This window comes from Neltuma alba, unplaced genomic scaffold, assembly GCF_004799145.2.
Source record: "Neltuma alba isolate B1F8T4 unplaced genomic scaffold, ASM479914v2 tig00001970_pilon, whole genome shotgun sequence".
NCBI classification, from domain to species: domain Eukaryota; kingdom Viridiplantae; phylum Streptophyta; class Magnoliopsida; order Fabales; family Fabaceae; genus Neltuma; species Neltuma alba.
Window position 1 is genome coordinate 1 of NW_021632691.1, and position 27,894 is coordinate 27,894.

At 33.9% G+C, this 27,894-nt stretch overlaps 2 protein-coding genes and 1 pseudogene across 5 annotated transcripts; 2 read left to right on the top strand and 1 right to left on the bottom strand.

Annotated features, from left to right (window-relative positions):
- Positions 1-7: 7 nt before the first annotated feature.
- LOC114714943 (exopolysaccharide phosphotransferase SCO2592-like) lies at positions 8-703 on the top strand (the record flags this gene model as incomplete). The annotated part of the gene is given in 3 exon segments (XM_028899736.1): positions 8-104; positions 107-220; positions 223-703. Coding segments are annotated over 3 exon segments (555 nt in total), but the record flags the coding sequence as incomplete, so codon positions are not given.
- A 388-nt stretch (positions 704-1,091) lies between these two features.
- LOC114714973 (protein NUCLEAR FUSION DEFECTIVE 4-like) lies at positions 1,092-5,914 on the bottom strand (annotated as a pseudogene).
- A 9,962-nt stretch (positions 5,915-15,876) lies between these two features.
- LOC114714950 (pentatricopeptide repeat-containing protein At4g19440, chloroplastic-like) lies at positions 15,877-20,070 on the top strand. 4 transcript variants are annotated; one of them, XM_028899755.1, is made up of 6 exons: positions 15,877-18,482; positions 18,591-18,688; positions 19,295-19,347; positions 19,433-19,653; positions 19,787-19,886; positions 19,989-20,070. In XM_028899755.1, exon 1 carries the CDS (start codon positions 15,987-15,989, stop codon positions 18,375-18,377), a length of 2,391 nt encoding a protein of 796 aa, XP_028755588.1. In that variant the 5' UTR covers positions 15,877-15,986; the 3' UTR covers positions 18,378-18,482; positions 18,591-18,688; positions 19,295-19,347; positions 19,433-19,653; positions 19,787-19,886; positions 19,989-20,070. The 4 variants fall into 4 exon arrangements, with proteins under 4 accessions (XP_028755588.1, XP_028755591.1, XP_028755580.1 ...); XM_028899758.1 differs by having other exon boundaries at positions 18,591-18,680; XM_028899747.1 differs by having other exon boundaries at positions 19,295-19,653.
- The last annotated feature ends 7,824 nt before the right edge of the window (positions 20,071-27,894 follow it).

Genomic DNA, 27,894 nt, shown 5'->3' on the forward strand with positions numbered 1-27,894 from the left:
CATTCCTAGTAATGCAGGTTTAGTACTTGGTGTGGCTGGAAGATTGGTGAAGGACAAAGGACATCCTCTGCTTCATGAAGCATACTCCAAGCTAATAACCCAGCACCCAATGTGTACTTGATTGTTGCTGGTTCAGGACCATGGGAGAATCGGTACAAGGATTTAGGAGGCCAAGTTCTTGTTCTAGGATCTATGAGCCCGTCCATGTTAAGGGCGTTCTATATGCTGTAGACATTTTTTTGAATCCCACGCTTAGGCCACAAGGACTTGATCTTACTCTAATGGAGGCAATGATGAGCGGGAAGCCCCTTTTGGCATCAAGATTTCCAAGCATCAAAGGTAGTGTGGTTGTTAATGATGAGTTTGGCTTTATGTTCTCTCCAAATGTGGACTCATTGTTGGAGTCACTTGAAGCTGTGGTGAAGGAAGGTCCAGAGAGGCTAGCAAGAAGGGGAAAGGCATGTCGTGAATATGCAACTTCCATGTTCACGGCGACAAAGATGGCATTGGCATACGAGAGGCTGTTCCTATGTATAAAAGATGATGCATTTTGCGCCTATCCGTGAAGAAGGCTTAGGTTATAGATACTTCTCCATTCTTTCTTCTTTTTCTTTCGATTTTCTTCATGATTGAATACCACAATTGTTATATCGATTCCATATGTTAATCCAATCAATAAAATTTATATATCACATCCAGAAGATTGTAAGCGTGATCATAGGAGAGGGCAGATTTGTGCGTACATCTATATTACATGGAGAGTATGCTGCTGTGAGCGTATTTCTTGCTTAAACCGTACCAATTGATGATGACTAAATAAAAACCACGCCACAGGACATGGACCCAACGAATGTGATCAAATTCAGAGCTCACAAATCATTCACATTCTGCTAATGTTTCATCGGTGAGTCTGTGTCCAGACTAGCAGAGCAATGATGACCGATGAATTGTTACTAACAGAATTGAGAAATGACAACAAAAGAAGTGTTGGACTGTCATTTAATATTACTAGTCATACGGAATTTGTCTATTGTATCTCCCAAAAATGCTAAGGGTTATCATATTAAAAATAAAATAAATAATTATCAATGATAAATTTTCTTTCCTGAGAGAAAAAGAAACAAAGGGAAAGGTTTGGCAACTACCGCTACATTTCAAATGACAGGCATCGTAAAGTACAGAACTGATCAGAAGTCACCCGGGCAGAGCAGCCCCGCCCAAGAGCCTTGAGCTGTTGAGCACTCGGAGCCCTTGCTTTTGCCTCCCCCAGCTGAATTATAAGAGCACAGATAAAACCATGTCCAAAGAGAAATAATCTACAAAACTCAGTCGGAAAGTCCAAATCACGCCTACAAAAAGGATTAACCTTCGTGAAGCTCCAGATGTCACTAGAAATTAATGAATATTTCCTCAATCCTCATGCATCTAATCTGTAATCCTGCTCCTTTTTGCTACTGAATCTAAATCTCCTCTACACTCAACCCTGATTTATCTCTGCCTCTTTGGCTTTGTATACATATCTAAAATCAAGAAAACCCTGTACAACTCCTAGCTTCTGCATATGTCCAAATGAAGCCAAAGTAAATCACCTCATGATCTTTATGTATCTTAATTCAGAACCACAAACTTAAAACACAATTGGTTGTGTTGAGATACGTTTGTTTTCAAAAGTATCATATGCATGCTTGGTTCTCATGAATAGTAACACACTAGAAGCTAGTCCGATGATAGATATACATGCCCACCACACAAATGTCCAGAAATAACACTGCCTTCCCATGCACACTGCTATGTCAGATACTGTTGAGTTTGTTGGATGATGTGCATTGGCATCATAAACAACTGCGGCAAGGAAACCATAGAGAAGAGATCCAATTGGGATATTTGTTATGAGGATATTGTGGTTGACGCTCACACTATTCGGCCCAAATAGCTCAGAAGTAACTGACACGGCTGCTGCAAAAATGAACCCAGAACTCAACCCAATCAGTGCTGTTCCTGTTTTAAGTGCTACAGCACTGTCTGATGCGGCAAGCAAGAAAAACGCAACGGGGTTGGTATAAGCCCAATAGTTAGCCACCCTGTCCTTGCAAAGTAAAATTTACTGCAATGCAAAGAAAATACCAGTAGTTAGAATTGCTAAAGACTTGCTTGAAGTCAAGACACATTAAAAAAGAAATTATCATAGATTGATAAGAATCCTTACCTACGACTATAGTCTGGTCCAGCTGAAAGCAAGCGGCCAAAGAAGGAGAATGATGAATAAAGAGTGACAAGGGTAGATATATCTGAAGTCAGGCCCAAAGATTGGGCAATCTGTCCCATATTATTGCTGTAGACAAGACCAATGGTTCCTCCACAGAAGTATGCAATAATAAAGCCAAAAGTCCAACCTACGTACAACCACTGAAGCTGGGTGCTCTTCACCTAGCACTGTCAACTGATCCCTGTCAATCATCCTCTCACAACACCCATCACTATCTTTTGCAGTAAGACTTCCATGCATGGATCCATTATCGCACAACAGACTTTCAGAGTCATCATTGTTGAGACTATGAATGCTATTGGACTGGTAGGAGTTCTTTGTGAAGCTCAAGATCATCAACATGAACAAGTATGAAGCCTGAGCCTTCCATCCGAAACCTAGAATGGATGGCATGGCGGAACCAGTCTCGAGCATAGACAGTACCGGGAATACATAATGGGAAGACGAGGAGAAATATAGCTCCTGCGAAGTAGCGACGTGCGATAGTTGCATCAGAGACAGATGAGCCAAAGAGAAGAAGATAGAGGCCAGTGAAAATTGCTAAGAAGTTCAATATCAGAAAGATCAATGAGTCCCGGTGAACTGCATCCGGAGGAAGATTGTCTAAAGCTGGCTGGCGAAGAATTGGGATTAATGCCACAAAGGATGTGATAAGAGGAACAAGGGCATTCAAGAGCAGATACAATTCACTGGACGAGGGATTTATGGAATTTGCAGCAAGCGTGTAGAGTGCTGCACTAACTCCATTGAAACTCACGGTGAGTGATAATGCAAGTGATCGATTCGCTGGGAAATTCCTAATGCAGAGAACAAAGCATACTGTGTTGAACCAGCAGATGCTACAGCCGGATAACAAACACAGAAGAAACACCTGCCATATGCAAATTGAAAGTTTGTTAATCTGATGAACGGCTATGATAAAGTTTTCTCGTACATATTACAATTCAATGGGAGTTAATTATTGAGAGATAATTAGCCGCTAGTTACAGATCTAATCACCATCTAATAAAAAACACTTTTAAACCACAGAGGAATAAGGACAAATTCCTTCAATTATGGGTTCTTTCCTGTGAATCCAATTTGAGAATTATTTTATCGCAACCACTTAAAAGAAATGTAGCTAATTAATCATCAGACGGAAGAGCTTTTCAGTATAGGTAGAAGGGTATTGACAGCAAACTGAAAGATGCAAAGTACAATACATCAGCTGATCACATGCTAGGCACCAAAACACAGATCATAGTATGGTGGATAGAGCATAATCAACCATCACATGCAATTGAAGCTCTCATATAGGAGACAGATTCCAAATGCACCAGATTAATTTTCTTCGGTGTTTTCAACTGGATCTCCCAAAGCAGCAGAACATGCCCTTTGGAGAAATTTATTTATATATTTCTGAAAATGTATCTTTCAGCTTAATAATGTAAAAAATATAGGGATCCGAGTCTATTAAGACCCCCATACTTGGTATCATCCATCAATGGCTCTAACGGCGGGGTTGCAATCGTATTTTCACTCGTAAATTTAAAAAGTATCACCCACCAAAAAATAAAAATAAAAAGTATCAGTTTAAAACAGAAATATCATTTCAATTGTGAGTTTGTGACAAACAGAGAAAGTGACAGATATTGTGCGTTGTAGCGAACATAGTTTGAAAGAAGACTCGCGGCGAATCTATTTTTACTGGGACCCCAAAATTAGAATACGAAAGCATTTCCTGTTAAAACAATACCACAGAACACAGATAATAAAGGACGAAATCGAGATAATTATCACCTTACAAACAAAATCTCATGTGTCCGTTACGCATCTATATGAAATTCTGCTGCATAATATAAAAGGGGATACTTTATATATATATATATATATATATATATTATATAGTTGGCAAAAAAAGTATATTATATCATCAAATTGAATCAAGTTTTGTTTTTGCCATCGAATCAAGTATTTTAAACTTTACAAGTTAATAAGCTGGAAGTGAGTTTGAAGTCTTGCTTTAGCTTTGTAGCTTGGCGGCAAATCTCACTTATAATCTCGTGCCGTTATTACTACCCCTTTAATTAAAAAAAAAAAATCTTCTGTACGTTTAATTGATTAACTCGCTTATAAAACAAATTAATTAACTCACTGCCTAGTTTTATTCATTTCAACCCTTTTTTCCCCTTACGTCGGACCGCTAAAACAGTGAGGACCGTGGATTTTTAAACAGAAAAAGTCAAGAAATGATCGAGGGTCGTAAAACAAAGACGTAGTGTGCTACAATTGAGTCCAAAATTATACGTAAGAAATATCCTAAAACTGGGCTAAATTCCATGGGAGCTGGGGCCACCACTCAAGATTTATCTCTTCTGTTTAGAAAAATAATAATTTTTTTTAAGAACACCACTAAATACAGTTCGAAAATGAGTAGTGTACCTGGAAAACTGCATCATCCATGTTTGGTCCTGTTCTCCATTACTGATTTACGATTTGAAGAAGTCAACACAACAATAATATAGTAATATACTACCCCATCCTAATTACAATTACAAAACCTCATTTATAATAAGTAAACGAGATCTTATAATTAAAAATATTATTACTATCACCAAAAAATATATATTACTAAAAGAATAATATTTATTTTTTATGGGTCAAAAAGAGAGCAGCAAAATCGGGGGCATTTGCCTGATCAGGCGTCAACCGTAGAAGCGCAGCTTATGGGGTCTACCTTTCGCTGCGCTTATGGCTCGCCACCATCGAAGACCATAACCAATATAGCTCTGTCATTTATTATTCTCCTCAACAATCCAGATAGCAATATAGAATCAATACCAAGTAATCTGAAACAGTTTTCGCTTTTGTTCAGGCAGAAATGGAAGAAGCAACCGACCAGGTGCCAGGGTGGCTTAAAATTTCTTGAAAACTCACGTACTTTAAATTACCCAATGAAGTTGAAATTAATCAGTAAGAAACTGAGACGCAGAAAGCACCTTCTTGTAAACATAAATAATCATGATTGTGATTTACGAATCAAGTTTCCTAGAACTTCTTTGTGCAGCCAAAGTTACGAAGAAGAAAGATTTAAGAGCACAAAAATAGAAAGGTTGAGAAGATTAATTAAGAGGATAGATATAAGTACCAGAGAATACGGCAGGGTAATGAGATTGCGAAGGAGAAGCCATTGGAGGCCATAACCGAAGAAGCCCATGAAGGCGGCCATGAACATGACTACGGAGAGCGGGAAATGCAAGAGGGCGAGACCGGAGGACCAGCCGAAGACCTTGCCCATGTCGCTGGCGGTGGCGAGGTAGTTGAGCTGGACCTGGGAGATATTGAGGGAGGATTTCAGCAAGGAGGAGTATGCCGCGAAATTGAAATTGGTGCCGGTGAAGGCCTGAATCCATATGGTGGCCACTAACAACATCCACTTGCGAGATTGACCGGCCATGGCCAGACAGAGTTTCAAAAACAGGCGACGGAATCGGACCGCTCGCGGCGGATACGGCGGCGAGGAGGAGGAGGAGGAGGACGACGAAGAGGTGAATCTGCGTCGATCAGCGTCTCTACGTGGCCTCATTTATAAAGGATTATGGAAGGAAACTACAAATCTACGATGGCGTCTCTTTCCACCTCTCACCTCCGAGTGTGTCCCACTTTCAGTTTCAGCTGCCTTCACATTTCACCGTCTCCCTCTCGAATCTTTTTTTATTTTTTTTTAAAAAAAAAACTGCCGATTCTGTTTCATAGCTCTAGTTCATTTGTTTCCTTCCTTCCTTCCTCTACGTATGGCTTGCATCAGTCATCAGAAATGGGGTGTCTCCATCTAATTAACCAATTCAATTCTTCTTTCTTTCTTTTTTTCTTTTTATTTTCAATTTTTTTAATTTATTGTTGTGCTCTTATCTTAACGATTATTTGGGCGGTGTTGATTGTCAAAAGAAAAATCATCCATACGAATCTTTAGCCAAAAGTCAAAACATGTAAAATTTGCATATTACTCTCCATGGTCAATTCATAGTAATTTTTAATTATTACTATTATTCGCATATTTTTACGCAAAACTTTGCCCCCAAAAAAAAAAGGAACAAAAACCTAATATCATAGCAACATCAAATACAGTTTGCTTTTTCTTTTAAGACTATTTGTGGCCAAGTAAACGTGAAAAAATAAATAAATTGAGAGTTTTACCAGTAAATGACTCCTCACTTCTTTAATCATACTCAAATCTCTAATCCTTAATATAAAATCTCATTTGACTTTTATTTTGGTCCTAAATATAAAACCTCAATCCATTTTATCTCTCATATTTATTCATTTTTTTCAATATAATCATTTTAATAATGGTAATTCTAGCTAATTAATTAGCAATGATATTTTAAGAAAGATAACGCCTATTTATTATAAATAGCTAACTTAACTTATTTTCTTAATCTACTCAAATCAGTCAACTATTTTATATTTAGGACTGGAGATAGTTTTTTTTTTTTTTTAATTAGAAGAGCAACCACTAACATGCTGAGATTATAAATGAATCAAACCTGAACTGTTTATTCATATGAGAGCTTTTATATCACTAAGACTACAAAACTATTCAAAGATGTCTATTTCATGCAATTGCAGTAACATTCACTTATCTGAGCAATTTTTTTTGAAAAAAAAAAAAGCTAAGAGAATTCAAATAAAAAAAATTTTCTATTGGCTTAGAATTTAATTTGGCGCAGATACAGATCCAAGCAATGATCTCCTCTATAAAAAAAAAAAAAAAAAAGAATCCAATGCAAAATAAATTAAAAAAAAATACTGCACCGCTCCTAAATATAAAAGTTAGTTGATTAAATTGAATTGATTAAAAAAAATTAAATTAGTATTTGTAATAAATTTATTGTATTTTCCAAAATATCTTTACCAATCAAATTTATTGACTAGAACTATCATTATTAGAAGGACTATCTTAAAAAATAGATAAATATGAGAGACAAAGTGGATTGAAGTTTTATATTTATGATCAAAATAAAAATCAAATAAAATTTATATTAAGAACTGGAGATAGTAACAGAGACTGTGATCCCGAGTTTACACAATTAAGGGTTTCTCCAATAAATAAAAAATAATAATTGCATCAGGTTCAATGAATAAATGTATGAAGGTATTATATTTCTTTGTGTGCGTATAACTAATAAACAACTGATATTGTTTATAAAGAGAATCTTTTTTTCTAGGCACAGTTATCTTTATATTAGAATGTAATCATGTTTAAAATATTGTCAAATGCTAAACCTGGACATATATTCCAGTGATAATTTGAATCTTTGTTGGTCACCCATTTTATACATATATATATATATATTATATAAAACTTATTGAAGCATAGAGGGATTTGAATGGGACAATGTGATTGATAAATTATAAGACTGTGAAATTAATATAGATGAGATTGAGAATCTCAAACACTTAAAAAATATTTTTTTACGAGTACTTTTTTTCAAATATTAAGTGACGAAGACGAAATTATTGATTTTTTTGCCAAGAAATTATTAATATTGTTAGTGATAAAACTAATGAAAATATTGTTGTAATTAAAAGATTGTTCACGTTAATCTTTTAGCAACTATGCTTGAGGAAAGAAGAGGAGGACAAATAATACTTTAAAGAAAAAAATTAAAAGTAAACATTTTTTCCGGTGTACATAAAGTTAATATAATCAACGTAATTATCATGTTATTATACTACCTCCAGTCCTAATTATAAGAGCCAGTTAACTAATTTTAGGAGATTAAAGAAGTAAGTTGAGTTAGTTATTTGTCCTAAATAGGTGTTGTCTTTTCTAAAATATCTTTATTAATCAAGTATATTGACTAGAACTCTTATTATTAGAAGGACTACTTTAGAAAAAATGTATAAATATAAGAAACAAAATGGATTGGGGTCTTATATTTAAGATCAAAATAAAAGTCAAACAGGGTCTTATATTAAGGACCGGAGGTAGTACTATTTCCGATCCTTAATATAAAAGCTCATTTGACTTTTACTTTGGTTTTAAATATAAAACTCCAATCCATTTTTTCTATCATATTTATTCATTTTTTCTCAAGATAGTCCTTCTGATAATTGTAGTTCTAGCCAATACATTTGATTAACAAGGATATTTTAGAAAATACACAATTTACTCCTCTGGTCTTAATATAGGACTCAATTCTTAAGTTAGTTTTGGTCCTAAATATAAGACTCATTTCTCATATTTATCAATTTTCTCTAAATTATCCCTATGAATACTCCTTCAACCATAATCAAGTAGAAGAGGGAGAAATGGTATTAAAAAATATGGTTATAATGTTTTAGGAAAAATATGTCACTTTTCTTATAATAAACTAACTTACCTAACTTCTTTAATTTAATCAAATTAATTACATAGGTATTATATTAAGGACTAAAAGAGTATATATTACAAATAACTAACTTAATCTTTTTTTTTAATCTATTCAAATTAGTCAATTAGTTTTATGTTAAGGACGAGAGGTAGTATTTAATTTAGTCATTGTGACTTAAAATTGGACTCCATAATACTATCTCTGGTCCTAATTATGATACTTCATTTATAGATTATAAAGGAGGTCCTTATAATTAACATTAGAGGTAGTAATGTTTTATTAAGGAAATCATTTGTGTAAAATGCATCTCAGAAAACCTTAACTGAACCACTATCGTCAATTTTTTTTCCTACGGTATCCTCAATTTTTATATCAATAATCAATAATTATACTTGTTTGTAGGAACAAGTATATTCATTTTAGGTATGTTATTTGGCAATGATACATATGTTAACTATTTAAATTCTTTTTCCCCAATCCCCCTAAGAGAGGGAAAATAATTCCTAATGCTTCCTACAAATATAATATTTTTATTTTCTGAAATATTTTATAAATAGTTAATAATTAGTGCTAAAGGAAAAAATAAAAATAAAAAGAATGTGGGCAGCACCAATAACTGTGATCAAAGGTTCATGTGGACGACATGTGAAGCCACGAAGCTTTCAAAGCATATCTACCGCTGATCTTTACTTATAACGGTATGTTGTTTTAATTACATTTTAATATGTTTCTGGTAAAAAAATACACTTTAATATGTTTTTTTTATTTTCAATGTTGTGAAATACAAATCAGTATCAATTTTATTTCTATTAACTAATAACTAACATGAAAAATATTTTTCCTCAAGGATAGATGTCATGCAGATGAACACTGGCGTCTTAAAAAAAAAATATTTCCTCGCGTAATTGTTACTATATCCCACGTATAATCTATTTCACCGGGGTTAATAAGAAACAGTTGAGTTATTAAATATATTTTTAAAAATGTTCTGGGGACATCCGATAAAATTGGAACAAATCAAACTTATTTTAAAATTTATTTTATCTAAAATTATGAATTGCATCTTAAGGAAAAATAATGCATCAAATTTTAAACAAAAAAAAATATTTGAGTCCTTATTATAAAATGTAGTTGACTAATTTAAAAATTATTAAAAAAATTAAATAAAAGATTAAGGTGCAACCAGCTTGAAATATTTTCTTGGTTGCATTGAGCACCCTAAAATATTTTGTGATGTATTCAGTATTTTGAAGTATTTTTTTTGAATGTGCCTAATACCGTGAAGTACTAGTTTTTTTTTTTTAAGGCATCAGTACCTTAAAGTAATTTTTAGATGCGTCTAACACCTAAAAATATTTTTTGATGCATTCAGCACCAAAAAAAAATATATTTCAGAATGGTGGACGCAGTTAAAAAAATATTTCAGCATACTTGATGCACAACAAAATATTTTATGGTACTAAATACACCTCAAAAAAATATTTCAGGTTGTTAGATGCACGTTAACCCTTAAATAAATTACTTTAAAGTATTATATTTATCATTTTCTTCAAACAAATTTATCAGACTTATAAATTGATATATAATATAATACTACCTCCGGTCCTTAATATAAGACCTTGTTTAACTTTTATTTTGGTTCTAAATATAAGACTTCAATTCACTTTTTTTCTCATATTTATACATTTTTTCTAAGGTAGTCCTTCTAATAATTGTAGTTCTAACCAATACACTTTATTAGTAAGAATATTTTAGGAAAAACAACACCTGTCTAGTACAAATAACTAACTCAACTTATTTCCCTAATCTCCTCAAGTTAGTCAACGGACTCTTATAATTAGGATCGGAGGTAGTATAATACATACAAATATTTTAAAAAAATTATATAACATATGTCATAACTAAATTATTTTTTATTTTTCTTAATTTTTTTAAATTAGTTAATTAAGTCTTATCTTAAGCATATTAAAAATATATGATTAAGACTCCAGCAGCTTCAATAATAATATGCATGAAGTTAGACTATGCAGCAGCGACAGGAGTGGAATTTTTTTTTTTCAAAAAAAAAGTGATATTTGAGTGGGCGAAGCGCGGGGCCTCGTCAAGTCGTCATGACGACGACAACGTTCTAATTCAGGCAGTTAAATAAATAATTGGCACCTATCTCATAGTGGCAGGCACTGGCGGGCACCCCTAATTTGACTTACCATTAGACTAAAAAGAAACAAACATGTACTTCTTACTGTTTGCACCTGAATTATATATTATTATTGTATGTTTTTTCCCACTAAAAGAAGACTTTTTAGTTGTACATAATTGATTTTGACTTTTTTATTTCTCTTACAATTTTTAATATAAAACTTATTTAACTAATGATTTTTAATATAAAACTTATTTAACTAAAATTAGATTAAGAAAGTTAGATAAGTTAGTTAATTATAAAAAATATAACATGTTTTTCTTAAAACACTATAATCATTTTTCTTAATATCTTCCCTCCGTCATTTATTTGATTATGGTTGAGGAAATATCTATATGGGTAATTTAGAAAAAATTGATAAATATAAAAAATAAGTTTTGTATTTAGAATTAAGTTAATTTAACAATTAGATCCTATATTAAAAATCGAACGGGTAATATTTAATATTGTGTCAATTAATATTTAATTGTTAAGTGGATGGGATATGATAAAGGTTGTTTGGATTGATGACTTTATTCGCCACTTCAAACTTTTGAAGGTCATGTTTTGCAATAATACTGTATGTCTGTAAAGGTGAACATTATATGTGTGTGTGTGCAGCCAAATAAATACAATGCAATGATATCGCATTGATGTACTGTGGTTGGCATCACCATTAAAATTGTATATAAATATATTTTATGTAAATTAAAATATATTTTTTTCATATGCTTATTTTATATTTCATAAATCATAATTAAAAAATTATTTATAAATTAGTTCAAACAGGCTGTAAAATATTTCATTAAGAAGGTGCATTTGACCAACTATGCTTGGAAACCCCTGCTATGTCCTTTTTTTGTAGGTAATATATGTGTAATCTCTTTTTCTTATCAATATCATTTTTTATCTTGATTATAAAAAAACTAGATATATTGTAAGCAATGGAAACATACTATAGCAAGTTTTAATTAAAAAAACTGACTTTTTTAATTAAATTCTATCACAACATAATTCACATTACACTAATCAATTTTCACCTCAATTTTAGTTTGTAAAAATCAATTGAAATAAATTACTGTTAACGGTGATAATCCAAACAGGCCCTAAAAATGTTAGGATTAGAAGGCTTAAAACATAATCAAATACACACTTTTGCCAAAGATTTATTTTAATTATGAATGTAAGATTTCAATCCATTTTATTTTTTAAATTTATAAAATTTTTCTTAAACTTTTCTTTATAAATTGCACACACTAAGAAAGGTTTTCTATAAAAGAGTAATTGCACATGCAAATGGTTAAAATGATTATTTTAGTAAAATTAGCATCCATTTATTCTAAATAACTGATTTAACTAATCTTTGTAATATCTATAAATCAGTTATCTAATAATTACTGTTTTGATTCTACAAACAAAATCTTATGCTAATATTAAATATCCAAGGAAGATTAAAAGTAGCTAGTGACTATACCATGAAAGCTAATAAACAAGGAAAAAAAAACCGGATCGGGAATTAAACCGGTTAAGATAGTAGGTTAAGGGTTACTAGTTGAACCAGGGTTGGGTTGGGGTTAAACCGATCATATTAAAATAATATAATTTTATTTAAAATATTAAAATAAAATAAAATTTATAAATAATATCACTCTCAAAAAATAAAAGAAGTTACAAAATTTGACAGGACTTTCATCTTATTTTATTAATCATGTAATTATATAATATGTATTTATATATAATAATATAAGTCTTTGAAAAACGAAACACATAAGAGAAACATTTATGATGACAAGTCTGCAAAGTCTCTCATCTTTTAAACTTCCAAGGCACACAGCTCTCTTCATTCGTCTCTTTCTTTTCTTTTTGTAAGTTGAGTTATCTTTTCTTCTTCCACCCCCTTCTCTTTTTGTGAATCCTTCTTCCGTCTCTTTCTTTTTCAAATTCATTTGTCTCTTTCTTCTTCCACCTCTCTCCTTCTGTGGAGATTTCTACGGCTTTCGTAGGTAGTAGTTTTTCCTTCTTCTTCTTTCTCTTCTTCTGTGTTTCAAAAAGCCAATAACAAGCTCTGCTCTCTGGTTTCAAAAAATGATTGCCAGCTCCTCTCCTCCCTATCTCTCCCTCTCAGCCATTGTCCTCCTTTCTCTTTCTTGCCTTCATTCCTTCTTCCTTCAGATCTGACTGGTATTGCTCTCCTTCTTTTAGCCTTAGTCTTCCTCCTCTCCTGTCTTTCTTTTTGTGTTAATTTTTTCATTTTTGCATCAGGTTTTTTTCTTGAGCAATTTTTTTTAAAGTGACCCGAACAACTCAATCCAACCAGAGGTTTTCCCGGTTTGATGCCGGATTACACCGGTTTATTTTGGTTTACTCTGGTTTGATCTCCCACCGGTTTTGTTGATGAACCAGTGGTCCGGTTCACCGATTTTTGGTTTGAACCGGTCAATAAAGTCTGGTTTTTTGTTCATTACTAATAAGCCATGCAGCTGATTTTGCAAATCAAAAGCCAGCACAGAGATAGCTACTAGTACATCAACTTGCGACAAGAGCCTCAAGCGCTATTTCTTCCATGCATGCATACATATTTTATGATATACCTAACTAAATTATATATTTATGTCACACAATTTTTTCACACCACACTTTACTCCCCACTTGAATTTTAATTAATTATATCATCTTGTCCATCTTTTAAGTCTCATCTTCAACGTACGTGTATGAGTCATGTCAATATCATATATAATACTACGTCTGGTCCTAAATATAAGAACTAGTTGACTAATTCAAATAGATTAAGAAAATAAGTTAAATCAGTTATTTATAATAAATAGGTATTGTCTTTCCTAAAATATCTTTGTTGATTAAGTTTATTGGTTAGAACTACAATTATTAGAAGGACTATTTTGAAAAAAAAAGGATAAAAATAAAAATCAAATAAGGTCTTATATTAAGAATAGGAGGTAGTAATATATATATATATACATATATGTCTTTATCAGTCACTGTAGTTCCTAGAGGGCCAAGGAAAATAAATATAAATAAATGGCCACAGCTAATAATAATAATAATACCAATATAGTTGTAATTATTTGCAGCGGCATGTATATGCACCGCCAGTTTTTGAAAACTGGTAATCGTCACATAATCGAATATAGCCAAAACCAATGTTGGGTGCAGTTGTTTGATTAATTAATTAAGCGATCAATCAATCATGATGTAATTATCAACCATGATTGTTAGATATAATATCTAAATAAATACTTCCTCCAATTTTTAATATAAAAGATAATTAGAGGTTGAATTTGATTTTAAATATAAAAAATTGGTTCATTTTCATCAATCATATTTATCAATTTTTTTCAAACTAATTTATTAACTGATATATCGGGTCATGTTTTTAATAACAATAACTATTTTATTTTATTTTATAATTTATTTTACTTGGTTAAGTAATTTTTATATTAAAAATAGAAAAAGAATGGGATTAGACTAATCTGAGTTAAGGCATGTGGGTGAGATCCACGGCAGAAATGCAGAGCCCCTGAATTAACAACAATGAAAGCAGACACAAAATAAAGAAAGACGAATTGAAGCAAAACCATGTGCTTTGGTGAAGCACGATATTGAAGCAGCCAAATATTGTCGAATTAATCAGGCTTCTTGTAATAGTGGGTTCTTAATTCATAATTAATTAATTAAGTAATTAAGAGATCATATAGAGAGAGGCCACATGCATGCATTGATTCTATCCCCCACTGTATATATAATAGCACTGGTTCTTAATATAAGATACAGTTAATTAATTTGAGAAAATTAAAAAAACTGAATAATGACTTAATTATAACATATGTTATATGATCTCATTGAAATATTTATGTACATTATTAGATTGTATATTAATTTATAACCCAGGTAGATTAGTTTAAAGAAAAATAATGAATATAAATATTTAAAGTAGTTTATTTAACTCTTCAAAGTCCCTTCAAGCCAAAAAAAAAAAAAATAAAATCCCCAAACTAGTTAGTTAAGTCTTATATTAAGGAGCATACTATTACCTCCACTCTTTAATATAAGAACTAGCTGACTAATTTGAATAGATTAAATATGTGTTATTTTTACTAAAATATTCTTACTAATTAAGTGTACTGGTTAGAATTATTATTATTACAAAAATTATCTTAAAAACATAGATAAATATGAAAGATAAAATGAATTAAAATCTTATATTTAGAACTAAAATAAAAATTAAAAAATTTTATATTAAGCTTTAGCTTCATCTCGAGCCAAAAAAAAAAAAAATTTACGAGCTGGCAAGCATATATAAGGCGGAATCACCCCTTTCCTGCGTGTTCGTGTTCTTAAATTTTGTTCGACTTGTGGTTGATACTTTGATTTTTCCATGTATTTCAGACGACTCCATGTTACCCATATTTTTTAATAGGGTTTTAAAAATCATTATTTAGAAAAATATATCTAAAATGATGAAACCAATAATAAAAAGAATAATTTACTTTATTAGCATGTTCGTAATGAAGAAAAATGAAATATTTTCCGTCTTTTCTCAAATTTTGTAGAACAAACAATAACAAAACATCCAAAAAATTTTTCAGAAATTTTCATTTCTAAAAAAATTAATTTTTTTATTTTTTAAATCATAGAGCCGAAAACATATTTTCAATCATGTTTTTTTTTATCAGCTAAAAAAAATCATGTTTTTCTTAAATTTTTTTTCAAACAAAAAAAAAACTACTTTGAAAATAGAAAACCAAACAGCCTTAAATTATTTTAGATGTCCATATTTTTTAAGCCCAAACGTACTGTTATTGTTGATAAAGGATAAATATTTTTTGACCCAATAAACTATGAGAGCCCAATTTAAAAGAAATCATGGGTCAATATTGGGCCATTGAGAGACCGCCCCAGCGCAAGAAGCCCATTGCTCCCCCGGTCGCCCTGAGCATGTCTTCTTCAGTCCCTCCCATCTTTCGCCTGCAGACAGCTCGGCTTCAAAACCTGAGGGAAATAAGCCATCAACGTATCTCTTCCTCTTCACATCTTGCAGCTTCCTCGATCTCACTCTCATTTGCAGGCGTGGCTCTTTCTCGTCCTCTCTCTAAAACCTCTCTAATCATGGCTTCTCCTCCTCCTCCTCTGTAAAATACTCTGTTCTATTGTTCACGATCCCCAATCCATGCATTGTGCGATGGATTTGAAGAGGCTGTCAAACAGTAAGCCTTCTCCAATTTTCTTACCATTCATACGCCCCTTCAACTGGGTCACTTCCCCAGTGCTACGCCATCATCACCTTCATGACCTTGACCCTCCTTCTCCTCCTAAGCCGCCGCCGCCCTTACAGCCCCAACAGCAACCACAGTCTTCTAATCAGGCTTTTCTTGACATGGTACCTTCTATTCTCTCTAGCAGAGTTCTAGATTCTTCAAAGTGTAAAGAATTGATACACCATTTGTCGCCTCATGATTTTGATCAACTATTCTTTTCTATTCATTCAAATGTGAACCTCAAAACGACTCTTCATTTCTTTCATTTTGCTTCCGATTCTTTTAATTTTCATTTCACGGTTCGGTCGTATTGCCTTTTGGTTCGTTTGCTTCTAGCTTCCAATTATTTACCGCCCGCTAGATTGCTTTTGATCCGTTTGCTTGATGGAAACTTGCCCACTCTGTTTAAAAACCGTGAGAACAGGCACCTTGATATAGCTGCTTCTATGTTGGAACTTAATGCAGTTACTGAACGGAGACATGGTGAATTGGATTTGTTGCTTCATATCTCCTGTACCCAATTTAAGAAATTGGGTTTGGGTTTTGCTATTGATATCTTTTACGCGTTTGCGAGGAAGTGTATCTTTCCCTCTCGGAAGACATGTAATTTCTTGTTAACCTCCTTAGTGAAGGCTAATGAACTTGATATGAGTTACAAAGTGTTTGAAGTTATTTGCAAAGATTTTTCTCCGGATGTTTACACTTTTACTACTGCAATCAATGCATTTTTCAAGGGACGGAGGATTGAAGATGCAATTAATTTGTTCTTGAAAATGGAGGAGATTGGTATTTCGCCAAATGTTGTCACCTACAATAATATGATTGATGGGCTCTGCAAGAGTGGAAGATTAAAGGAAGCATTCCAATTTAAAGAAAAGATGGTAAGAAGTAAAGTAGATCCAAGTCTCATAACATATAGCTTGCTTATTAATGCTATGATGAAGTTGGAAAAATTTGACGAAGCAAATTGCATTTTGGTAGAAATGTTGAACAGCGGGTTTGTGCCCAATGTAGTTGTTTACAATACACTGATCGATGGGTTCTGCAGGAAGGGAAATATGAGCGAGGCACTAAGGATCAGGGATGACATGTTATCTAAGGGTGTAACACCCAATTCTGTAACTTCTAATACTCTTTTACAAGGTTTCTGCAGGTGTAATCAAATGGAACAAGCTGAACAAGCATTAGATAATATTTTCCTTAGTGGGTCATCTGTTAATCAGGATGCATGTTCTTATGTAATTTACTGGTTATGCAACAATTCAAGGCCTGACTCAGCACTACGGTTTGTTAAAGAGTTGTTGTTAAGGAACATTAAGCCCAGCGATAGCATCCTTACTTCATTGGTCCGTGGTCTCTGTAAGAGTCAAAAACATTCAGAGGCAATCGGACTTTGGTTTAGCCTTGCTGAGAAAAGTTTTGCAGCCAATACTGTTACCTCAAATGCTCTCCTTCATGGACTTTGTGAACAAGGTGATATGCAGGAGGTTATCACAGTGCTCAAAAAAATGCTAGAGAAGGGTTTGGTGTTGGATAGGATATCATACAACACACTCATTCAAGGCTTTTGCAAAGGAGGTGGAATTGAGTATGCTTTCAAGCTTAAGGAAGAGATGGTTACGCAGAGAATCCTGCCAGATATGCAAACTTACAATTACATTGTGAAGGCTTTATGCGACATTGGTAAAATGGATGAAATTAACAAGCTTTTGCATGAAAGTAAAGAAAATGGCTTGGTTCCAAATGTCTATACATATGCATCTATTATAGAAGGATATTGTAGGGCTGAAAGGATTGAAGATGGTGTAAACTTTTTCAATGGGTTGGTTAATGAGAAAGTAGAGCTAAGTCCTGTTATTTATAACATACTTATTGCCGCCTATTGTCGAATTGGAAATGTAACAGAAGCCTTTGAACTTTGTGAGGCCATGAAAAGTAGGGGTATCCCACCAACTTGTGCCACATATTCTTCTCTAATACATGGATTGTGCAACATTGGCCGCATCGATGAAGCAAAAGATATATTTGAAAAAATGAGAGATGATGGCTTATCGCCCAATGTTGTTTGTTATACTGCTCTGATTGGCGGTTACTGTAAGTTAGGCCAAATGGATAATGTGGAGGGCATCGTACAGGAAATGTCTTCAAATAATATAAAACCCAATAAAATTACCTACACTATTATGATTGATGGGTATTCTAAATTGGGCAATATGAAGGAAGCCCACAAGCTTGTAAATGAGATGATAGCAAGTGGAATTGCACCAGATAAGATCACTTATAATACGCTTGGAAACGGTTAATGCCAGAAAAAAAGCTACTACCGCTTTTGAACTGCGTGATCATACCCCTAGAAGAGAGATAATTACATGTGATCACTTATAATTACATGTACAACATTGATCAAGGTTTGCTTCCATCTACATAGCTTAGAACTAGCATGAAATTGTAAAACATTGGATCTTGTTACTTTGAGTTTTATGGTTGATGCTGCTGTTATTATGCTTGATTCTCAGCTCGTCATCTGGAAAATAAAGGTTTCATATGCTCTTCCCTTGGCTGCTTGATGAAGAATGAGCTTTGTCTTCAGAGGTTGGCCACTTGATGTAAGAAAGTGCGTTCGTTTTGCTATGCAATTTTTTTTTTTTTGGTTAAATTCTCTTGTGATGTTTCGAATATAGGGATGAAGGTATTGTTAAGGCAAACATCCTATGCCACTTTTTTCTTGTACATTAAATATATTTATGTTTCCTGTAATCCTCCTTCCAGAGGTTTTAAGGATATTCACCATCATGCTCTCTGGATGTCAAATAATGTTTCCTTGGTTCAATTTGTGTTATTTTCTGCCCCCCCGACTGTCCTAAAGATCTATTTTTGTATTGACGAGTCTGGCAGTAATGCAGTTATATTTCAATCGTAATCACTGTTCTAGTTGTATTTGGAACTTGGGAAAATATTTTCCCATATAAAGACTCTTTTCCTGCATTCTTAGGACTGGGTCAACTATCACTCTAAAATGATTGGTTTTGCATCCATAATGGTGAACTGTCTTTAGCTATCCATTTATGAGACATGTATCTGTATTGTGTTCCATGGTCAAAAACTTGTTTAGTGTTGCTTATCTTATAACATTGATATATTTGAATGTGGTGAAAAAGTGGCTATATTCTTATTTGTTCTATTTGTTAGTGTAATGATCCCCTGCTCATGTTAATTGCAGGGCGAGGATTCGCAGTACAGCAAAGGTTTTGTTGCTTCATAACCAATAGCGAGGTTGCTGTTTTTTTATTGATCCTTTGCTCATTATATGTGTTGATACCATTCTAATTTATTTGTTTTCTGGGTTTGTTACCGTTAGTATGGGAACCAAGTAGCTGATACCATCCTCCTCTCCTATCATGCTGGCAAGATTCAAACAAGAGAAGAGCGGGATATTGTTAAAGCATCAAGCAGAGAAGATCTCCGTTTATATTCTTTTCCGTTACTCGACCACAGGTTGTTTCATGGACGACAGTTTCCAATACGAAGGATAAACTAAATGAACTTGTGGGGATAACAAAGACTTGAAGAAGCTTGCAAGTGAGTAGACCAGATTCCTTTTTTTTGCCCTCAAAATCAGATTTTAAGGATTTGGATCATCGAGCAGATTTTAACACATAATCTTGGACTGTTTCGTTTGATTTCCTATACCATCCCAAACACGCGTTTCCAGATAGAAGGGCAAGCTCCACCAAAAGACCTGATGGAAATTTCTCAAGGCGGGGAAGTTGATGTAGAAAAAGCTACAGAGGTAGTACTCTCCATGGGTTCTGGTAAGGGCAACCTCTTCTCCCACTTTGAATTTTTATACTATTTCAATGTTGTTTTGTTCTGTTGGACCTTATGTAGTTCTCAATCCACACTATTTTCTCCAGGTTCCAGCTTGTGGCTTAGACCTCTGTTGATTTTCATGCTCCTATCATGCCTTTAATCTATGAAGCTTCTGATTATCACTGATACCTACTTGCAAGTTGGTAGTAACTTTTTAAAGCCGCTTCTGATGCTCCTCCTCCTCTTCTTCAGATGAAGGCAGTTAGTTCTTCTTTTTTTTCCTCCTCTTGATTACTTATTATCCCGGATAAAATCTATTTTCCTTTTCGGTGAAAGATAAAATCTTGTTTACTCTGGTACTTTGGTCTAAAATTAGTTTTCCCTTTTTTTTTTCCCTTTTTATTTCATGATTGTTGTTGTATCGTTCGAATCAGCTTTTTTACCAATATACGATAAACAGTAAAATTATATACCAAAATGCTATACTTTTGAAACTATTTACCAATAAATTGCACTTAAAATCGTTCTTAGCAAGAACGATTTTAAAATTACACGCAAGTCATTGAACGATTTCAGAAATCGTTCACGCCAAGAACGATTTCAGAAATCGTTCACGCCAAGAACGATTTTACTTTTTCCTGTTCATTCTCTCACATACAAATCTCTGCTAATTTTACATGCAAAAATAAGAGTTTAAAATGGTATATACTCTTTGTACCATTTTAATTGGCTTTTTTACCAATATACGAAATCGTTTAGCAGATAAATGACTTTAAAAATTATTTACCTAAAGAATGATTTTAAGTGTAGCATATTAGTAAATACTTTGAAAAGTACAGTATATTAGTATATAATTTTACTTTTTGTGGTATTTTGGTAAAAAAGCCTGTCGTGTGCCATTTGTTCAGTTTGACGAGAAATCAAGCATTGGGCATGGACTTTTTATGCCTGTAACCAAAATAATAATAATAATAATTTAGTCCTGTAACTTATTTGCTACAACTAAAAATTTACAATCAAAGCATTTTTTTTTGGTTACGTATTGTTTGGTATGAGAAAAATAAAATGAAGAGAAAATAACAGAAAATTTTATCAAGCTCTATTTAAAAAATTAAAAAAATTCAGATTTTTAAATTTTAATCTAATATAGACGTTGTAGCCTCATGGGAACATTGTCAAGGATTTTTATTTTTACATGTAAAATTAGTAGAGATTCGTATGTAAGAGAGTGAACAGAAAAAAGTAAAATCGTTTTCGGCGTAAACGATTTCTAAAATCATTCACATCAAGAACGACTTGTGTGTAATTTTAAAATCATTATTACCAAGAACGATTTTAAGTATAGCATATTGGTAAATTGGTAAATAGTTTCAAAAGCGTAGCATTTTGGTATATAATTTTATTGTTTATCGTTGTTGGTAAAAAAACCCTGTTCGAATCTCTTGTTTAGAATTTAAAATGTTAAAAATTCTATTGTCGAAAGCATATTCCAATCAGTTTTAAATAATTTTATAATCTTTTACAATTATTATTGAAATTATATTAGCATTTTAGATCTAAATTTGCCTGCTTAAAACTTCAATAATAGATTCAAAACGCAATAAAAAATAGATTTTGATATCAAAATAGTTCATCATTTTAATGTTCATAGGATTATTTTTATTCCGGGTATGACAGGAGGATTATGTAAAAGCTGAAGAAAAAAATCACTTCACAATGTTGAACTAGATTTTTTATCATGATAATAATAACTTAACAAAGTTTTGGAAAAAAAAGAAAGCAAAATTTGGAGGGAAAAAAAAGGAGTCATGGGTATTAAAAAAAAAAAAACACAAATGACACAAGCACGGAATCGCAGGCAATGAGCCTCGTTTGTAAGGCATTTGGATTTAGATCCGCCGCCCTGCCGATCACAATATGAAAGACGTTGGATTGATCTGACGGTCTTTGTCTCGCCACGTCATCAGAAAAGTCAAGTGCATCCTGACCGTCTCTTTTTAGCCTCCTCCTGGCATCAAAGGCTAAGAGACGTGGATATCCATAGTCAGTTCCTCCGATTGCCTCCGCGGCCCCCCGCGCATCTTCTGCTACGACGGTCGAGCGGAAGCTCTCCGGCTGTTCGAAGTGGTCATCGGTAAACTTTTTTCAGATGAGCCCATTAATTATGCCACACCTTGCATCTTCGATGGTTTTGTTGATGAAGCAATAATGAATATGATAGGAAGGGCAGAAGATAAAGCCAGAGAGATTCAAATAGGAAAAACACTGTAGGCGGTGGGGAGAGGGGCAGCAAGTTGCGTCCTTCATAGTTTGATCACCCCAAAGGTTCCACGACTTTGTCCCCACCCTGCTTCCTTATTTGAAGTTTCAAGAATTTACTGCCCCATGTAAAATTACACACTAACTTTTTTCTTCATTAATTTGATGGGCCATGGATTTTTGTGGTCGTTCTCATAAAGCAAGGGCTTAGAAAGAAGTTAGTAGAACTTAGAAAGTCCAGACTCCCCACGATTTCTCAACTTCCTTTTCATGTCCAAATTTGGGCTCAGCGGGTCCCCTTCCCCTTCAATCTTCATGTTCCTGTCTCTGCTATGTTGTTTTCAGTTTAGTTATTCCATATTATCAATCAATTAATCGAGGGCTTTCTCTAGAATCCACATGGGTCCCTATAATGGTTCTGTTTTTATTGCTGAAAGGAACTTAATAGCAACAATACCTTAATCTCTTTTGATCTTCATGGAATAAATTATGTCCTTTTTTTTAAATGGCAAAATGGCTTATTTACATCAATTTTAAATGTTTGAAGATAATATTAACTCAATTACAACCAAAGGTATGTATTAGATTGCAACTTTTTATCGCCAAAAAAAAAGAAAAAGAAAGAAGATTGCAACTTGACAATATCGAAGACTAAAGAATTGTGTGCATTTAAAGAAACTAAAATTATTTTGGTAAAAAAAATAAAGAAACTAAAATCATATTGGTATATGAACAGATGATAAGAAAATATACAAGGCCTCTCCAGTAAGTGTCTTCACATGTTAATCGATATCAGTTATCTCATTTAGTTGGGCATTAGCGGTCGAAGTCACAGAAAATAACACAAGTAACGGTCCGCATTTCCTGATTCTCAACCTTTTTCTAAGTGCGGAGACGTGCATCAGTGAGAGACGACCAATGACATTTTTACTGAGAATTTCATTGTTGTTGGAGAATTTCGGGAGCTATAAACTCCTAATTTCAGACATACATTTTAAGATAATCAAAATGCAGCTCACATAGGCCACAAATTCTCCTCTGTACTGCTCCCCCGTCCCCTAACACATAAATCAAGTGTCCTCTCTCAGCCACAAAGGCAGAGATAGGTACGTACAAGCCGGTACCACTGATGCCACAAGCAAGCAAAACTTCCCCACAACTTGCAACAATGCAGACAATAAATGTTTCCATTAGTTCTTTTTCTTAAAAGAATTTATGGTTAAAAGGAAAAGGCACAATGGGTGGTCCTAAATCAAGAGAAACGAAATTAACGTCAAATTTTTGCCACTTCAAAATTAACCCTCTCTTGTGTGATCTGTAATCCGCAGTGGGGGATATGCCACCTTCCACAAACCAGTTCAGACTTTAGGGTAAGGTATCCTTTATATCACCAAGCAATTAAAATTTAATGAATATGACTGTGCTAGCCACCCCTCTTGTCCAAATAGGTCCCACATTTCACGTGGATGCATGTTTCGTAATTTCTTAGGGCCCCATTTGTTAGTTCTCGATGTATTTTGCAGCTAGCTGATATTCTTTCCGATGAACTCTCATCTTCTCTTAGCTGACCTCTATATAAAGGATCATCTAGTCATTCTTCCTAATCAGCAAACCCTAGAGAGAGAAAGAGGGTGAGAGTGAGAGAAGACACCTTGAGCTCCATGCAAGCACAACTTGCTAGCAGTATAACATTCCAGCAGGCTAGGGGAAAGAAGCTAACGCGGAGACCGGCTTGCGGAGAAAGGAGGAGTAATTGCTCACTATCCCATCACCATAACTTGGTGTATCATCGAATAGGCAATGACAACGGTACTTATCCTGCAGAGAAAAGCTTCACAGAATACGGCACTGATCGTGAAGAGAGTGCAAAAGGTAGAACAAAAGCACCCAAGGTTCATACGCTTGGCTTCTCTTATCTTGCATTATCTTTTCACTACATCCTAAGAAAGGTTAAAGCCTTTAACAGAGGATTCCTTGGAGGCCTTGCTAGTGAATCAATGGTGGGAAGTGAAGCACCTATGCTTGAGCCATATTTCTCAATTCCAGTCCTTCCACACCCATGATTTTCTCCCCTGCGAATTAATTTGTCTGATTTAGAAAGAATATCAGGGAATAATTCAAGACTTGCATGTTATTGTGTTGATTATGTATTTCTATATCAGTTATTTATCAGTACTTGTGATCAACTAGATTCTGGTACGTGAAAACAAAGCTAGGTTCTCAGTATATATCCTGTCTACCATGCTTTTAAATTCCTCAATGCTCACATGCAACGTTGAAATATCTACTACTTGATATTTGTGCGGATAGTTGCTGAGCGATGTATATCCGCTTGAGAAAGCAACATGCATTATTGATTGGAGAAGGATATATACCAATGCCGTACCCATATCACTCCTACTCCTTAATGAATTAATATAAAAATAAAGGTCATTTCTCTAAGTCTTTCTCCTTTAAGATAGCAAAGCAAAGCAAATGGCGAATGAGCTCAAATATTCACCCACAGTCCAAAGACAATACAAATACGAGGCAAAGACAGCTTTGCAAGATAGAAAAACATCTTGATCCTTCTGAGAACAAGCAACTATGAGGCAAAGACAACACCCGTCACGCCATTAAGCAAGAGAAGAATTTGATAAACAGCGATAAGGCACACTCCCAAAAGCGTTGTCGTCTTCTTTTTGAAAAAAACCAAACATATGACCTATTATTATATTATCTTTAAGTACTACAACCTAGAAGAAAGTTAATTACTTTTCGACACGTTCACATAGTAAATAGGGAAGAATGCAGCCTATAGAGTAGGACTTCTCCGAGCTGCCGAATCCTATTCAATACTTACTCGTTTCAGATCCAACGGTTCTTTTCACCCACACTCTCTCAATGTTGTGCTGCATTTTCAAAAGTTGCTTTCAGAAGTTGATTACAACTGGCCACGCATCTGAATAGTCAAGATTATTTTCTAGAAACACGTCAAATCAGTGATCAACGTTGAAGTTGAAGGATGGACAAGAAAGTAAAAGAAAAGAAGTATTTGGACTTTTGTTGGACAAAACAAAATCAGTTGAACAATTAATTACTCTGATGTGCGCCTAGTAAATAAATTAAACTCAATATTGTCTCAAGCTTCGTGCATATTCATGAATTATCTCGAGCTGTGCTTAATGTAAACGCACGATGCCCGCTCTAGTTCCACTCAAAATTTCTCACGCTAACCTTGGGGATAATGCCAAGATTATCGGTAATCTTTCAAATGGTCGGAATATGAAAGTGGTATTTACCTCCTTTTGAAGGAAACAATATGCTGGGATCTTAAGGTCCCACCATATATTTATACCTTTAGCATCTAGTAAGACGAATAACATCAATGAAGATATATGAATCACATTCAAAATGCATAACCCAAGTTCAATTTGAACAGTAGGCGTCAAATTACTAATTCCAACATATCCACACAGCCCACATATAATGAAAACAGAACCGTTAAGTTGTTTGAACTTTTTATATGTGTTATATCAGATCAATTGATGCAAACGAAAATTGAGAAGGTAGACATCATTTGCATGGCGACGTCAACCAAACCTGAAAATGCCAACTGACGAACTCCCCTGCCAGCGGGGAGTCTAGGCCAATGGTCCCTAACTTGGAACAGCAACCTACAAAGTCACTGTGTGATGGTGAATTCACATGGGCCCTGTAGGGAATCTATCAATAAAAGGCGGTGATGCAAAGGACGTAAACTAATAATCATAACAGACAGACAAGAGCATTCCAGAAGTACGCATGACGAGGACCTTTTGTCGTTCAGTTTGGGATTCTCAATCAAAAATAAATCCAAGCTATGCAGTATAGTGTAAACTCAGGTTGTTTCACTTTTGGAAGCTTTTATTAATTATTTAAACTAGACTAAATACTATGCAATGCAATAAAATGGGGTTTTGGGTTTTTAAGATTTAAATGAATGGTGCCTAAACTAAATGCAATGAAAACAAACTTAAGATACTATATTTTTGGTGTTTTAAGATAATAATGATGGAATGGAAATGAATGATAGGAAATCTCTTGAAAATGGTTTTGATGGCAATCATAGTTCACTTAAGATATTGGGAGTTTCACAAATCCATTAGGTTTTCTTAATAACAACCTCAATAACTCATTGAGTCCAATGTTTAAATCAATGAACTTCATTAATGAAAACATTGTTAAGTTTCCTTAATGTGTAATTTGAGAATGATCATGCAATTGGCTCAATGAAACCCATAATCAACTCAGAATCAAAACATGATGACCATGCAAGATAGGAGAGAATCATGAGAGTTACAAAGAAGCATATATGTGACCACATATATTTAAGCATAAAATTCAACATCAACCAATCCAAACTACAAATGTAAATCATTAACCAATTATTACAGAATCAACCAAAGTGTCTCACTAAGAATTTACAAATCCTAGACCTAAGAAATTATAAATACATAGGTAGAAACTAAAGATTGAAAATGAAACTCCCCTTTTAAGCTTGGAAACTCAAGCTACTCCATCATCTTCAAGAGTTGATAAACCCTAGCCCTCCATAGCTTCAAAAAAAGCTCCAACTGAAGTGAATCCGTCGGCCATGGCAGCTCAAAGTGGAAGGAAATGAGATGGAGTGAAGGAAAGATGAAAGAAATGGATGGGGAAGAAGATGGAGGTGGAGAGGCAAGAAGATGAGAGAATAAAGGTATTAGAGATGATAGAATGGAGTGATTGGTCGAAAATAGGGTTTCTAAGGGTTTTAGGGGTCCATCTGGGTCGGATCATATGAGTAAAGGGTCTATTTTTGCGTTCTGGATCCGAATCTGACGTTACTAATACGAGAGAGTTTGCCACGGCAAACTAGTCCAGAAGGGAATTTTGGTGAGATTTTGAGAGTTTGCCGCGACGAACTCAAAAGTTTGCCCTAGCAAACTATTCCAGAATAGTCATTGATACACATTTTCAGACTTTTTGCCACAGCATAGTATTTTCTTGGAAACTCTCATGTTGTGTAATGTTTTGGTCTTCAATCTTTGTTCTAATTCTCAAGTGTCCTACAATAAAAAGCAATAATTTGAAGTATCAATTATCCTAGAAATCAATTAAATACAATTAATAACCAATTATGACAATTTTACCCTAAAAAAGACACTAACTCAAAGTAAGGACTCTTAATCTAAATTAAGCATAATTATCATCAAAAGGAGCCAAAATCTATGATAAATACCCTTAAAATGATATGAAATAACATAGAACAATTAGGTTCAATCAACGCAGGACAGGATAAACGAATAACAAGGTATAAACAGCGACGTTATATTTCAAGATTCTTTACAGTATATCACATCCATGCCTGGAGTAAACAATTTCACAAACACTATGCATGCAAGCTGCGGAATCAGGTGAACTTCAGGCTGGATTGCTTTGATAAAGTGTTGATTTGAATATGATCCACCGTAGGAACTAGGAAGAATACAAAAATTATCTTGGATCTAGCTAAAAGGCAATGGAAAATCGAGCTACAACAATCTTAGGGGGTCACGTTTTTGTTTTTGTTCCACTTATTTTCGGGGAAAATGTGAGAGACACTTTTCACTCTTTTGGATCTTTTTTTTTGTCCCCTTCTTTTTTAGATTTGAGGGACGCTTCACGTTTGTGATGTGATGGCGATAGTGGAGGTGCATAATTCTTGGGATTTCACACGTCTGGCTCAAATTGTGAATAGAGAAGCAATGC